The sequence below is a fragment of the Monodelphis domestica genome, chromosome 5, assembly GCF_027887165.1.
Source record: "Monodelphis domestica isolate mMonDom1 chromosome 5, mMonDom1.pri, whole genome shotgun sequence".
In the NCBI taxonomy this organism is placed as follows: Eukaryota; Metazoa; Chordata; class Mammalia; order Didelphimorphia; family Didelphidae; genus Monodelphis; species Monodelphis domestica.
This window is the reverse complement of record NC_077231.1, coordinates 150,188,931-150,205,751: the sequence shown is the minus strand read 5'-3', so window position 1 is coordinate 150,205,751 and position 16,821 is coordinate 150,188,931. Positions and strand designations below refer to the sequence as shown.

Here is a 16,821-nt window from a genome sequence, read left to right as displayed (position 1 = left end):
TGGACTTTTGGCTTATCTCATTGTAGTCTTTTTTCAGTTTGTGCCTCTACTTGGGCAAAGACACACAAGATGAGACACTTCCATGTGGTTGCAGAAGTCAGAAAAGAAAAAGGGGAAGCACTCTGTGACAGCCAATTTCTGGTATTTTTAAAGCCCTCTATATGAGGAAGTTGGGTTTCAGATCTTAAAATACAGTGCCGAGTAGGCAGGATAAAGTGTGGGAGCAAACATTATTTCATGCCTTTGTAATAGAATTTTGAAAAGAAAATCTGCTGAGAAGGCAGATAAGAGAGATAGGCAGGAGGGACAGGGGAAGGTTTGGTAATAACCCACTTGATAGAGTCCTCTTAACATTTAAGAAAACTTCCCCCTCCCTTTTATGTTTTGGGTCATGTGCATGCTGTTCAGAACTCTGCCTCATCTTCTGTGTGTAAGTCTTGCTATTAGCACTATTTTTTATATTAAGGAGAGATGATCCTAACCTGTGACTTCAGTAGAGTTTGGAAGGCTCCATATGTAAACTCTTTCTACCAGTGCATTGTGGCAACACATCCATAACATCTGTCTTAGAAAGTCAGCCTAGGGGACTGAGAAGTTGCAACTTGTCCATGGTATGTGTTAGGAATGGGATTTGAATACAAGCTTCCATGTTCCAAGTCCATTCTGAGTTCAAGTCTTACTGCTGGCATGCTGTTTTATGACCTTGTTTATGTCACTTAACCTCTAAGTGCTTTAAGCAACTCTCGAGGACTCTGGGCACATCAAAGAAGCTAAGGAATTGGTAAAGGAATTTTCCTCACCGGGAAGTCTCCTATATCTGTGAAATCATAGGTCCGTTCTCTTTTCCCTATCCATAGCAATGTTGTTATTCAGTTATTTCAGTCATCTCTGACTCTTCATGACCCCATTTGAGGTTTTCTTAGCAAAAATCATGGCGTGGTATGCCATTTCCTTCTCCAGCTCATTTGACAGATGAGGGAACTAAGCCAAACAGGACTAAGTGACTTGCTTAGGGCCATGCAGCTGGTAAGTATCTGAAGCCAAATTTGAACTGAGGTCCTCCTGACTCGAGGTCCAACCTCTGTACACCATCCCCCACCCCCAACTGCCCTGTCCCTAGTAATAATGATACTGCAGTATCCACTCCCTTATGTTTCAAGTTTTCAGACTTGTTTACTGTCCTTGACCATTTCTTCTCCTCCTTCTCCTCCTCCTTCCTCCTCCTTCCTCCTACATTTCAAATGTTTATCATCGACTCCATCACAAAGAGGACAGACACAAAGAAATCAGCCAAATTTGGTAGTAGGCTCCTGTTCTGACAGTCTGCTTGGAGACAAATAGGAGAATATTGGCCAGAGTGTTTAAATATGTTTATACATTTAAATGTATTGTCCATCACTCGCATGGATTGCTGTCCATATTATACCTGGTCCAGCTTACTTCCATTCATAGGTACTTGTCTACCATTAGGCCAAACAACCATCTAATCTTCCATATGAACCAAAACAGAAGAAAATTCCCCCAATATGATTCCAGTGAGGGTGAAAATTCAGGTAAGAGAGAATCATGAAATGAAAGACTCGCTCCCATGTTAAGACAGTTTTCTTGTATTTGGCTTGCTCTTCACTCTCTTATTAAACATTAGCCCCATAGTGAACATTAAGTGCAACCTGAGGCTTAATATGTGACAGAGGATACAAATGCAAATACACAGACTATCACGTATGGATTTTTCATCCAGCCAGTTAGTGGGAATAAACATGACAGCAGTAGAAATAGAAATGATTTATTTTTGCAACCCTGGTTGATGTTTTGGTTAAATCATTTGTAGATTGTTAAATGATTTACATTCTGATGGGACCTTAAGAGTCCCCAGACTGTGATTCCAGGCATTCCTCACCTTTTCAATCCACTGGCACCATATATCAATTACAATGTCCATAAAATACTGTCTGAAGTAAAGAATTATTGATGTTGATTCTCCCATATTCTCCCAGGAAATCTCTTTTCCCAAACTTCCAAAGCAGCCAGTGGCAAATATTATCATTGTTTTTGTTGTTGTTGTTTGTTTGTTTTAAGAAGAGATACCCAAAACAAAAAGTGACTTGGTAACTTGCTTAATGCCACCTTTCTTTCTTGAAAGTTTCTACTTTGCAGGAACTCATGTTGACACTAGAAGGGGAAAAAAGTCTAACAAATTTATAAATTAAGGATCAAAACATAGAAGCCAAGCATATGATCCTTGTTGAAAAATTATAATTTCTTACAAAATCTCAGAATGGGAAAGACATCAGAGATATGTAGCCCAATATTTCTTTAAGTTGGAATCCCTTATATAACATCTTTGACAAGTGATCCCTCAGACTGTCTTTGAAGACCATCAGTAAGAGGGAAATAATACCTTCCCAATAGTAATTGGTTCCCTTTTGGAATAGCTCTTTCTATTAGGAAATTTTTCCTTACATCAAGCCCAAATCTTCCTCCAAATAAGTTGCCACCCATTGCTGGGCTCCTCATCCTTCCCTTTAGGGAAGTCCACTTTCTATTCCATGGTCCTTCAGAGCATGGAAGTTAGGAATCATATTCTGCCTTTTCTTCCTCAGGCTAAACATACTCAGGTCCTTCAACCAAATCTTGCTTGGCTTGGTTTCCAAAGCCCTTCTCATTTTGATCAACTTCTCTAAATGTACTTTTGCTTTTCAGTGTCCTCATTAAAATTGCACTCAGTACTATAATTCAGACATGGTCTGATGAGGAAGGAACACTATCCATTGTTCTTGAACATGGCTATTGACCTTCTCATAACATGCACTAGGCCTCTTTTTAGGGACAACTGGGTAGCTTAATGGATAGGACCCCTGGCCTGGAGTCAGGGATACCTGAGTTCAAATCTTGCCTCAAACACTTGGTACCTCTGTGACCCTTGGAAAGCACTGACCTGAAGAAGCAAATGGCAAACCATTCCAGTATTTTTGCCAAGAAAACCCAAAATAGAGTCATAAGGAGTCAGACATGACTGAAACTACCAAGCAACAAGCATCTATTTAATCAAAATCGCTTGGAACATTTTTAATCTGCCAACTTATGCTACTGACCATCATTCTAATTAAATTAATAGAAATGTGCAAACAAGAATTTCCTAAACTTAGGGCTTATATATTCCATTTTCATCAATATATAGTCAAAGCACTGATTACAGAGCATTGGACCCAGGAGCCAAAGACCCAGATTTGAGTCAATTCTGTGCCATGTAGGCAAGTCACTTAATTTTTCTGAGCTTTAGTTCATTACCTATGTATTAGGGATAATAAGCCTTGTGCATTGCCTCTTAGCAGCTTCTTATAAGGGAAATATTTCTGTAAACCTCAAAGCACCATGCAAATGAAAGCATTGAAGCAATACAGAGTAATGGATAGAGATCCTCTCTTGAAGCCAGGAAGAGCTTGGTTCTAGTTCCATCTTTGACCCATATTGCCTCTGGGCCTCTGGACAAGTCACCTCAATGCTCTAAGCCTATGGTGTCAAATTTACATAGGAATAGGAATATTGACTTGGCAAATCACAAATTAGAGTTACATAAATTATTTTGCATTAATTTATTTTGTGAAACCTTCCCAATTATATTATAATTTGCTTCTGGAGAGGGAAGTTCTCTAAGGCTCAGGGAACTCTGGAGTTTCACACCTCTTCTAGGACTATCTCTGTATGACAGAGAAGTCATCATCTTCTGCCTAAACTTCAGGCTGCTAGATCACCTGGGAGGTTCCCGAACAAAGGAAATTGAGGTCCAATATCTATTCCTAAGTTTCATTACTCATTTTGAATGAGAGATCAAATTCCTAGAGAAAGCATTATATGGTAAGACCCTGTTTTATGCATACTCAACAAATGTGAATTCAGATAATCCTAGAATGGCAGTTGAAAAAAATTAAGGCAGAAAAACACATAAAGTAAAATTTTGAAATTATGCACTAAATCCATGCCATTTTCATAAGCACCATAAAGGCTCACTGCAATTCACCCAGTCATGCTCCTTCCCACTCTTAGAAGTATCATTGTGAGGCATTACATTGTTTTGCAACAAAGTTTAGCTCCTGCATCAGTATTTGTCCAGAGTTCTCAGTTGTAACAAGTCCGAAACAAATCTGAAACAAGAGAGAAGAGCATGCTTCTCTTTGTTTCATTAATGCTATTTAATTATTGATCATAGTCTCAAAGTACAAGAGTAGTAATTCTGTTAGCTCTGCTCAGTCTAAGAAAAGTCATAAAGTGCCTAGGTATGTTTGTATAAGAAATATTTATTAAATAATGGGCTTCACTATTATGAACAATTTTCAACTAACATGAAGGGTCTTAAAATGTATTGATCATGCAAAATGAAGTCTTACTATGTTGGCTATTTAGTAATTTTTAAATGAAAGTTAACAACTAAAGATTACAACATTGACTCAGTGTCATCTAGTTTTTGATCCCAGGTTTAAAGGTCTTAGAAAGGATATAAAATAACATTAGATAGAATCTGACCCTTTATCACTAGAGAATGAGGGGATTAGATTAGAAGACCTCTGAGCTCCCTATCAGCTCTAAATCTAGGCTGCTGGGACCACCCTGCCATTCTAGGTCAGATTACCATGGGATTACTGGTTATATTACAAGGATATTTTAACAATAGGGAAACAATTAGTATAAATCCCAACTATGAGCAAAGTGGAGTCAAATCACTCCTATCTGCAGATAAGATGTGTAATAAGGTTGGCTTTTCCAGACTTTTGTTACTCCACCCCTTCATTCTGAATAGGGACCAGGCTGTCAAGACTTTTGTAAGCCAAATAAAGGAGTTTGTATTTGATCCTGGAACTGAGAGGGAACCACTGGAGTTTATTGAGTAATAAAATGACATGGTCTGACTTGCAGTTTAGAAGTACTTTGGCAGCAATGTAGAGGACGTATCATAGTGGAAAAAGAAGTGAGACCCTGAGACCAATTAAGAGACCATTGCAATAGTTCAGATGAGACATGATGAGAGCCTGAACTAAAGTAGCAGTGGAGGGAAAAGGGTAAGTCAGATTAGATGAAATAGATGTTGTGGAGGCAGAGACAAAATTTGGCAATATTGTTAGGATGACTGAGTAGAATAAAATAATAACAAGCATGCAAAACTGGATGTGACTGTAAGAATGGTAAGATCATCAACAACAACAATAACAAAAAAAGAGAGAGTGTTTAAGAAGAAAGAAAAGTTTTGGGGGGAAATAATTGAGATGGCTATTGGGCATTCAGTTCAATGTATCCAAGTCCTGTGATTCAGGACTAGAGGTCAAAAAAGAAATGAAACTGAGATACAGATCTGGCAGTCATTTACATAGAGACAAGAATTGAACCCCTGTAGACTGATAGAAACAAGTTAGAAACAAGGATACAGATATAGATGTGTCAAAGGAAACAAAGAAGGAATGGCCAAACAGGAAATGAAAGTCTCCTGAAAACTCTGATGGAAGAAGATTTCTAGGAGAAACTGATAGTCCAGTGTCCAATAATGCAAAAATATCAGGAAAAAAAAAGGAGATCTGAGGAAACTTGCATTAGGTTTGATAAAATAGAAATCCCTAGTTTTCATTTGAGTGATGAGGTAAGGCTCTAGAGCTGAAAGGATTATTAAAGGACAAAGCCTCATTTTATAAATGAAAAAAACTGAGACTCTAAAAGACAAAATTAGAACCAGATCCTCTGACTCTTTAGACTTTTTAGTATACTATTATACTATACATAGAGACAAGAAATATTAAAGTATTTTTCTAGGAATTTGACTGAGAAAAGGAGAGGAGGAAATATAGGATACTATCTTGAGAATCTAGTGAGGGATTTATTAAAGGATGTTAGATTTGGACATGTTTCTAGGCAGTAGATAAAAAATGATAAGATAGAAAGAAATTTGAAAATTAAGAGAGAAGGGGAGGTAATTGTGGGGGCAATAATGTAGATGAGAGTGGAGGGGATGGCACATTGAGGATTGACTTTCTTTGGGAAGAGAACAATTTCTCCATCAGAGAATATAGTAAAGGAGAAAGTGGTAGGGGGTTTGGAGGAGAGAATGATGTCAAGTGGTTGTGAAGTTTAGAGAAGAGGCAAAAAAGGAAACACTGCATTTTGCCTAAAATTTCTTAGTAAAGTGTGAGACAAGGTTTTCATTTTAGATGTCATCAACATTTCTTTATATTACTAGTATTAAAAAGACCAATAAGAAAAATAACTATGAAGAGAATACTATTTTAAATAAGAATCAAATGCATGGAAATTGACTTATACAGATATATAGAGAATTATATTTAAAAATTATAAAATAAATTTTCACAACAGAAAACCTAAATAAAAAATATGTTTAGTGTTCATGTGTAGGCCTTGCCAATATTATGAAAAAGACAATGGTACCCAAGGTGATGTACAACTTTTATGCTATACCACCAAATTGCCATGAAACCCTTTGATATTTCAGTGAATATGTGATCTTATCTATATGTATATTCTATCCAGCAGTTCAGATTGCAATGCATTCACTTGTCATTCTTTATAGTTCTTCTCCATATCTCCCTAGAATTCCTCCATAGGACTATTCTTTTCTTATTAAGAATTGCTTTTAATTTTAATAGGCAGAACAAATAAACCATCTTTAAGAGATGACATTAAGTGGGTAACAATGGAACATACAAGCTGTATTTCTATTATTCCTTTCTCTTGTTACATTACCAGCTTACCTCTCTTTTCACTTTGATTTCTTTAATATGCTTCAGCCTGTACCTTCCCATTATGCATCTCTTCAGTGCCCCTTGGATGACCTAGTATTTTAATTCTTCAGAAATGGTGAGAATATGATTCATAGCTATAGGGCCACTGAACACTGTTGGTGTTTCCAGAGAAGTTTGGGTACATTAAAAGCAATTCTTAATAAGAAAAGAATAGTCCTTTTCAAAAGATATTCCACGACTAAGCACATCTTTACGATTTCATAACAAATTGAAAGATGAAGAGAATACAAGATCCTTTTGGCTGACAATTTTTAAAAACCCATTTTATTTGTTAGAGTAAAATGCTACTTTAAGGAATCTTCCCTAATAAGTTGATTTCCATTTATACACTAAAATCATAAAGTTCTTAAAGGGCATAATAACAAAGGTATCTTTTTTCAACATCCCTTTGATTGTTAGTGTCAAGTGAGACATAAAACTAGGGAGACTATTCACCAAAACTGTTTGCTATTGTCATAGAGAATGTCTAGTTTAGAATACAAATCTAAGAGGAGTATTTCCCATAGATGCTGAGGTCCTTCATCTCTAACATTTATGCATATAGGAAGAATCACTAATAAAGCAAGGGATAGAAGATATAAAAAACCAAGTATATAATTTCAATCACATAAAGTGATTAGAATAAGAATTAGAATAATTGGAATAATTGGAAGCAATTAGAAGAAGAAAAAGGATGTAGATATAAAAATCATTTAACATCTCTGAATAAAGTCTGATGTACAAAATCTTTTGAGAATTGATACACATCTATAAGGTGAAGACTCATCCCACAATAAGTGGTTAAAGGGTATGAATAAAATTTTCAAAAGAAGCATGAGCTGTCAGCAACTCTATGACAAAGTTCATAATCTCTAAGAGAAATGCAAATAAGAACAACTCCAATATGTTACTTAACCTCCCCACCAAAAAAAAGATAAATGGCAAAGACTATAAAATATTGGGGGTGGGTGGGGAACAATCTTAGTGTGACCTTGAGAAAATGGATTTACAGATTCAATGTTGATGGGTTTATGAACTGGCCAACTTGTGTAAGGAATTTGTAATCATGCAAGAAAAAATTTAAATTTTTCATATTTCATTACTGAGTTTGTATCCCAAAGAGATTAGTGAAAGAGATTGCCCAAAAATAAAAAATATATATGTAATAATAATACTGTTTGTAAGATGAATCTGGAAACACACTAGACCCATGATTTAGGAATGGCTAAAAATATTAACATAACAGATTATTATGAAGCTAAAAGGAATGATATTTATGAAAAATTAATATATAGATATATTAATTGATGTGGTGTGAAAAAATCATTGGTAAAACATTAATATATACCATCTCTACAAGGGTATAAAGGAAAAGTGTTAAGCAATAAAACAGTTCAAATACAGTGGATGAAATTTTACCAAGTTATTAACATTAAAGCACACATCTTATTTTTTTTAAATAATCAATTAAAAACATAGAGATTGTCATGAAGTATTGTACATAATTGGGTAGTTATGTGATACATTGGGCTTAGAATTGGGAAGAATAATCTTCATGAGTTCCAATCCAACTTGAGACACTTTGCAGCTTTGTGACCTTGTGCAAGTCACTTAACCTTGGTTGCCTCAGTTTCATCATCTATGAAATGAAGGAAGTGGCAACCCAACCCTTGCCAAGAAAACCCCACCTGGTATCATGACATCATAATTAATTATGTAATTAATTGAAGCGACTAAAGAACAATAAATTGGGAATAGTTATTGCCTTTTAAGTGTTTTACTTAATTGTTTATAAGACATATACTTTTAGAGGGGCTTATATTTACATATTATTAAAATATTTTCAAAGATTCAAAGGCATTTTGTTCAATAGTTATCAACAGTCCCTGTATTTTTAGCAGTTCTCCAATCAATTATTTTTTTCTAAACATATATCTTCTCTTTGTAAATGTGTAAATTTGTAAATTGATAGATCAGTGCTTTGAAATTATGTCTCTTCCAACATGGATCACTTTGAGGTATATGGATCTTCAAGGAGGAGTATAGTGGTGTAGGAAGGCTTGCTGAGCCTTTTTTAGAGATGTTCATCCACCTCTGGTGTTCACCTGACACTCAAGTCTCACCCGTGGCTCTGAGAAACTGTAGTAAGCTCAATGGCCATATCTTGGTAAACCATCTCAGCAGATTGGCTAAACCAGGTCCAGCCAGGATAGCCAACAGGCCTTGAACCCATCAGTGAGTTAGAGAGGTGTCTACTGCACACATGTGAAAACTTTCCCTGGTGGAATGGGCAAATGAGAACAATATGTTCTAATGGCCATGAAGGCAGTTGAAGCAGGAGTGGTAGAGTGCATAGAGCTTGGTCATACATCGAAGACACCAAGGTTATCCTCTGCATGCTGGGCCATCATCAGGCTTCTTGACTTCTGTCTTTCCCTACTGGATTTTGATGACACTGGTAGAAAGAGGGAGGCTGACAATTTTGTGCAACTCTGGCTCCCTTAAATCCAATTCCCGCACAAGGCATGACATCACTCCAGTAATGTTTTTTTTTTTTAATTTTATAGTATTTTATTTGTTCATTTCCATGCATTTTTCATTAAAGACAAAGATCATTTTCTTTTCCTCCCTCCCACCCCCTGTGGCGTGATTCCACTGGTATCATATGTGCTCTTGACTTGAACCCATTGCCATGTTGTTAGTATTTGCATCAGAGTGTTCGCTCCGAGTCTTTCCTCTGTCATGTCCCCTCAGCCATTGTAGTCAGGCAGTTGCTTTTCCTCGGTGTTTCTATTCCCTCAGTTTGTCCTCTGCTTTTGGATAGTGTTTTTTTCTCCTTGATCCCTGCAGATTGTGCAGGGACATTACACCACCACTAATGGAGAAGTCCATTATATTCGATTATACCACAGTGTGTTTGTCTCTGTGTACAATGTTCTCCTGGTTCTGCTCCTCTCGCTCTGCATCACTTCCTGGAGGTTGTTCCAGTTCACATGGAAATCCTCCACTTTATTATTCCTTTGAGCACAATAGTATTCCATCACCAACATATACCACAATTTATTCAGCCATTCCCCAATTGATGGGCATCCCCTCATTTTCCAATTTTTGGCCACCACAAAGAGCGCAGCTATGAATATTTTTGTACAAGTCTTTTTGTCCATTATCTCTTTGGGGTACAAACCCAGCAGTGCTATGGCTGGATCAAAGGGTAGACATTCTTTTATCGCCCTTTATCACTCCAGTAATGTTGAGATCCACTATTATTTTTCCTAAATAAATATTTTCTCTTTGTAAATTGATAGATGAATTCAATCAAAATTGTTTCCTCCAACATGGATCCCTTTAATGTATATTTGGTTCAGTCAAACTGCTCTTCCCAAATGCAATTTCTTCATAGTTTTTTCTCTTTAGGTTCTCAGTCTAAGTATCATCATTCCACATCAGTTTATAGGTTTTTAAAAAAAAATTTTTAGTTGTTAAAACAGTTAATTTAAGATTGCCTCATAAAATAGATATGTTGTGAAGGTATTGGAGGTTGTAGAGGAACTTTTACAGTAGAAAATAACCCAACTTTGTCTTCTTTTTCTATTTTTCTTTCTTTGTAGGAACTTATTGAGGTTGATAGTGAAGTGGTATTTGAATTAGCTTCCTATATTTTGCAGGTAAGAAATAACTTTTTCCTTTCTATATTTTAGGACTATGTGTGTTAAATGGTCAGATGTTGTGATTAAGAACCTGATAGACTTATTGGTGAATTGTACCTCAAAGAAGGATTTAATGGTAGGGGTCTGACTGCCTTCTCCTTTACTGAAGTGATTTTCTGAGTCATAAGGCATGCAAACACACACACGCACACATGCGCACAGAAGGAAATCAGGAAATTTATAGTATATTAATTAAAATCACATTGCCATAATTATCTACCAGCTCTTAGGTATCCCAAACAGGCAGTTTCATGAAAACCCAAACTAAAAATAATCTGCTGCCAAAGCATTAAGGAGGGGAAAAATAGTAAATCACTTAAATAATTAGCAAATACACATGCAAGCATGGCCAGAATGCTGTTACTGCAACCATTGATTAATTGTTTCCTTAACTGCTTAAAGCCAAATTCAGGGAAGGGATATTAGGCACATGAAATCCATCAGAACTTCCAGTAAATTAATTAAACCCTATTCACCCAGTCCTAGAGATCAGATCTTTATTAAGGAAAATTTTTGTATAATCTGAGTCAGTAAAAATTGATAATGTTTGTATTACTTAGTCATTTTACTATGGATTTATTCCATTAAACAACTAATAAAAATTATCTTACCCATTCTAGAAAGACAAGGAAGAGAGACCTTTAACATATGGCAAAAGAGAAAACAGTGTAATAATGAACATTAGATGTAACTATGGAAAAGCATAGTAAAACAAATTTATTCATTTATTTAAATCATAAATATTGATCAAGTTTCTAAAGTATGTCTAGAACACCTTAAAACTAGAAGAAACTGCAAAGATGAATTAGAGGTGGTGCTTGCAAGAAGCTTATAGTCTAATAAGGAAGATAGGACAGGTACAAAGCAGAATGTGGTAGAAAGCAGAATATAATGTATATTGTCAAGGTACAAAGGGAGGTGTAACTATTGCTCATCTACAAAGAAGGATCCGGTCCTGGCCCACACTTTCGTCCTGTAAGGAAATTTAGGTAAATAGTGATGAAGCTACACAGTTTGGATCCTATATGGAGTAGGATCAGGAGTCTTGACTGGTGTGAGATAAACAGAATTAATGTGGTTAACCTCCTGAACATAAATGAATCCTTGAGTTAGTCCTGGCCCGATTTCCCTAGCAACCATTAATCTAGGAATAATCCAAATGAAACCAGATCCATCAGGGCTACCCTGAACCAGAGCTGACCCTCAGAATAGGTCTGGAACAGAAATGGAGTGAAGTTACACATTCTCTTATTATTTTCTCCCACGTATGACTTTGAGTAGGTCAATGTTGTGTATCCTTTCCAAATGGCAAGCAGCCAGCCCCTTCTGTCCTTTGTTTATGATTCTTTTGCTCTTGTTGCTAAAGACTGAGTCCAGGTTATAAGTGCAAGAACATAGGCTCAATTCCACTACTGATCAACCCGGAAGCCCCAAACAGAGCCAATTTGCTCTTCAAGCAATCTATCAGTCCTTCCCATCCTCCTTTCCCAGGGCCAACCATATTGATATAAAATTTAGCCAGGACAACATTTCTACATCACCTCTGGGGCTCCAAATTCCTATGCACAAGAAAAATCTACCTCCCTCTGCCTTTCTAGTAGATGAGGCTATAGTAATACACAACCATGCTTTGTCCTTGATTATGAGTATACCTTGATAGAATCATGGAGTAAATTATCTTTTTATAAATACTTAATTCCAAATTGAGTTAGTTTGAAGGAAAAACCAGAAACCTAGAAAAAGAGTGAGTTCTGAAGCTAGCAATGCAGTTGTCACACTGATACTTATATTTTATTTTTTTCAGGAGGCAAAGGGAGATTTTTCCAGGTGAGTCTGCAAAAACTCCTATCCTTCCTTCTTTCTTTGTATGCCATTGCTCCTACACAGGCATATTCAACCTTTCTCCTGATCATAATACAATAGCAGTATTATTATTCCTATTTAGGATGGTGCTTTGGCAACCATAAATTTTCAATGAAAACACATGATCTTGTCATTTCTGTTGAGTAATGAGTATTATATACTTTTATTGTGAGCCATCATTTGTTGCTGTTCAAATCATAACATTCTAAATTCTACCCAGTGCTCTGATTTGAGTCATTCAGTTCTATACCACATGACAGATCCAATACATTTTTATTTAGCATGAGAATAGATGGCAAAATACATTTTATGTCAAGTACAAGAGAAGATAATCCCAGAGCCTTGTTTTCTGGGTTTGAGTTTTTTTTTTTAAAGCTATAAACATTTCCTTATTTAAAAGGATAGATTTTTCTCTCAGTGAAAACAATGTGAATACAATAAAATGAATATATATATATATTATAGTATAATATAATATATTATATATTATATAATAATATAATATAATATAATGAATATATTATAGTAAATGTGATTATAAGTCATCTGGACCTTCTCAACTATTATCTCCATTAATTTTATTTTCATTTTATTTATATATAATTTATACACAAATTATATATACTATAATATAAACATATAATTTATAATTATTATATTTTATAATGAATTTCTTCTCTATTAACAAATGAATCTAGGTCTCAAAAGAATTGCCACCCTAAATAGAGACCTCATTGATAAAAGGAATAATACATACCTTGGTTTTCTCCTCTCTTCTTTTGCAATTGATATCAGTCATTACTCTGAAGACTCTGTTAATGATATTCGTAATTGGAATAGTTATGGGATGCTTTAGTAAAATTTGTTTATTAATGTCAGAAAACCTGCAGGGCTACAAATTTTAATAATAAAACCATTTTCACCAAAAACTGCACATGGGTCAATGGGGCTAAAAGAAATTGCTTAGCAGTATCTTTCAGCAACATCACTACATCCTATGCTGGAGGTTATGTTGTAAATGTTCTTAATGGGACTACTTACTAAAGGTTGTACTTGATTCCTCTAATAGGGATCTTTCTTCAGAACCAAAGTCCACCCACAAAATTTCTGAATGATCTATTCTACACCCATACCAACAATGTGTCCAGGCTTAAAATTTGAGTACAGAAATCCAACATAATAAAATTTTACATAAAAATCATCCCCTGACCTCCCCCTCCTCCAATCAGGCATTCATCATTTCCACTGCAACCAAATAGCCTAAACAGCATGCACCATTTCACTTGGTGGTATCTTTGAACTCCCACAACCTTGTTGTTTCTCAGGCCTTGGAGTGCTTGTGAGTTGACTGATTCATAGGGGTCAGAACTGCATTCTCCCCTCCCTGCTCATGTTTTTTTTCTGAGACCCTATCAATCAGTCATTAAAATACATATATGATCAGTCAGAGCTTCAAGACTAAAGTTGTGACCCTTTTAAAGTCCCCTCAGAACAGTTAAAAGAGGGGGAAGCTTTCAGGATCTTTTGCTGAAGCTCTTTAAATTCCTGACCTATTGGAAATATTTTGAGATTATGGAGCCTTTTCTGCTTAGTTTCTCATGTCTTTGGTTTGGTGGAGGTGTGAGTTGATGGGGCTGCCACAAACTCAGCATATCCATTAGGATTTTACTCTTTTTCAAGGAATCCCTTGAGATGCCCATTTGGAACCCATTGGCCTAGTGAATTTCCATCTGTAAGGCACTTAACCTTAGGTTTATCAAGGTGTTCTTGTTTTACCCCTTTCCTAGCTCTGAAATGTTTCTTTAAAATTACTTTGTTTTTAAAAAAATGTCCTGACAGGCTGGAATGTGCTTTATGAATGCATAATCTTGCCTTGTAGAACTTGGATCTGTGTGGCCTGTAGACTCTTCTGGAGTCAAGGAAGCAGGGGTCTGGCCTTTGTGATAATTTATTGCTGCCTAATGAGTACACAGAATGCTAGCAGGGTTGTTACAGAGAAATCCAGTCTCCGGGTTTGGCCTCATTTGTCAGAGTGCTGCTGAGCAGTTTGTTTGTCCCTGTCACTGCCTGGAAGAGGAATGACTGTCAGGAGAGAGAGGGAGTCACACAGGAAGACCTCTTGATCAAGAAAGCTGGTAGCTTTGAGCACATAGCATGGTTGGAAGGCAAATCCCCATATAAATATACTTTCTATACCAAGTCCAGGATTATTGCACTCCTCTCCCCTCTACCTTCTCCCTCCTCACTCCCTACCTAAAACCCTTTAGGACTCTTAAAAATATCTTGTATGTTAAGGACTTGAAGCTGTAATTTCAGAGAAGGAATCCAAAATTCCAACTTTTTTAATCTCCCAACTAGATAAAACCATACTATCCTCAACAAAATACAGAATTCATCACTAACACCTAAAGTTAACATCATGTGCTTAATTCATACTTCAGAAATGTTTGCCTGATTTTAGCAATACTCAGCTCAAGATACTAAAGCTCTAATTTCATCTCTGCTACTGACTTGCTATGTGACCTCTGGTTTAACCCATTTAATCTCTCCTGAACCTCAGTTCCCTTTTGAAAAATTAGGAAATTTGACTAGCTAATCTTCCAGATTCCTTGCAATTCTAATATTTTATGAATTAAGAACATTTTTTTTTACTGTTGATTCCACTGTTAGTTACAGTTTAGAATCTAAACTAAGAATTTACTCTGCAAAAGACACCTGTATAAGTCTAAAATTAATGAAAATAGGCAATTGTTTCTTGCAGTATTTAACAGTGACTTTCTTTTAGGGATATGCCCTGTCAATACAATGTCTTACTTTAAAATACAACTAGCTAAAATATCTATTAGCTATATAAATAAGGTTCATAGGAACCTCTTGCTATTACCAATTATAAGATTTCCTTCTATTTTGTTATCAAATTAAATAGCCTCACAGGATAATGTACATATATACAAGTCTTTCAAGACCTATAGTGCTATTTATTGACTTGAATTGATAATTTACTAGAAAAGACTCTACACTGTACTAGAAAGTAAATTTATGTCCTCAGTGTTAATTGTTGTTTATATGATGGCATCTGTTGTAGAAAATGAAGCGGTAGAGAAATTCTGTGAAAAACTTGATAAGTGCCCCACCCCAAGTTAACTTATAATATAATAAATGGATCCAATGAAGAGGTGACAGGGAAGGTTTGGTTATAGAATGATAGAGGAATACATGGAACAAATGTTGAAAAATGTTTCAGTTCTGAGAAACAAGTAGGTCAAAGGCTTATAAATTTCATAGAAACTTGATACCTTTATATTAATAATACTTTCTTTAAAAAGGGAATTGAGGGAAGGGAATGCCAAAAGAAATCATGAAAAAAATGAAATTGTTTATATTCTAATGCAAAAGAAATAAGTGGTTGCCAAAATGCAAAGCATTTCTAAACCTTCTTTCTGTTGTTAGAACAAATATCAAAATCAATACCAAGCTAGACATAAGAATAAAAGTGAGAAGATCTGATAATGCAGTTTAAGCAATACCAATTGCGTTTATCTAAATGGGTTATTAACACCAAAAATTAGGAAATGGATCAAAAGAACAAATATCACTAAATATTATCACCATTTTGACTGGTTTATAAAATCTTATAGAAAAGGATGATGGAAGATTACAAGAAGTATGCATTCCACTCCTACTGATTTATGGTGCCAGGATCCAAACGTTTTCCTGCTGTGTATATATCCTCATCCATGCTGATCTATAAATTCCCCCAAAAGGACCATCCAGTATAGTAGGGGACTTTCCTTTAGATCATCTAATATTTTGTGGATAGCAATAGAGCATAAGGTTTGGATGGTATACAGTGTGAATTATTGGAGGAGGGATATGTTGGTGAGGTAATAGATCCATCATAGTAATATATCTCTCTCTGAGTTTACATGAGATAATTATCAACCAGAGGCATTACATATATGATTCTAGGACTAGATTGCTTATTTAGGAAAAATTTCAAAGGCTTCTTAGTAAATATGAGACAGAGCCATAACTCGGGTGGGAAAACAGGGCACTGAGAGAGCATTTGTTTCTATAGCAGTTCATCCCTGTTGCTTTCAGTTCTCCACTTACATGTGTGACCACAGTCCACCATACCTAAAGATCTCAGCACTATGGATTCCTATTGCCAGAAAATGATTCTGCTCACATGTAGCATATTCTTTTCTGCATACTTACACACACACACACACACACACACACAGAGAGAGAGAGAGAGAGAGAGAGAGAGAGAGAGAGAGAGAGAGAGAGAGAGAGAAACTAAGGCAAACAGGGTTAAGGGATTTGCCCAGAGTCACACAGTTAGCAAATGTCTGAGGCCAGATTTGAACTCAGGAAGATGAATTGTTTGTTTATCAGATAGAATTAATGACTGCTGATCATCAGCAGTCAAAAAATTGTATCTTGGCTATCACATTTTTTTTAAACCC

At 35.8% G+C, this 16,821-nt stretch overlaps 1 protein-coding gene across 10 annotated transcripts in view; it reads left to right on the top strand.

Moving 5' to 3' along the window:
- Window positions 1-16,821, top strand: part of FRMD4A (FERM domain containing 4A) — a 743,442-nt gene that overhangs the window by 606,325 nt on the left and 120,296 nt on the right. For 7 of the 10 annotated variants that reach the window (XM_056800843.1, XM_007503986.3, XM_007503982.3 and 4 more), the window contains 2 exons: window positions 10,391-10,447; window positions 12,294-12,316. The exons of 1 other annotated variant lie outside the window; for it this stretch is intronic. In XM_056800843.1, coding sequence (XP_056656821.1) covers window positions 10,391-10,447; window positions 12,294-12,316 — 80 coding nt within the window. 2 more of the 10 variants (XM_056800845.1, XM_056800846.1) reach the window with 2 other exon arrangements.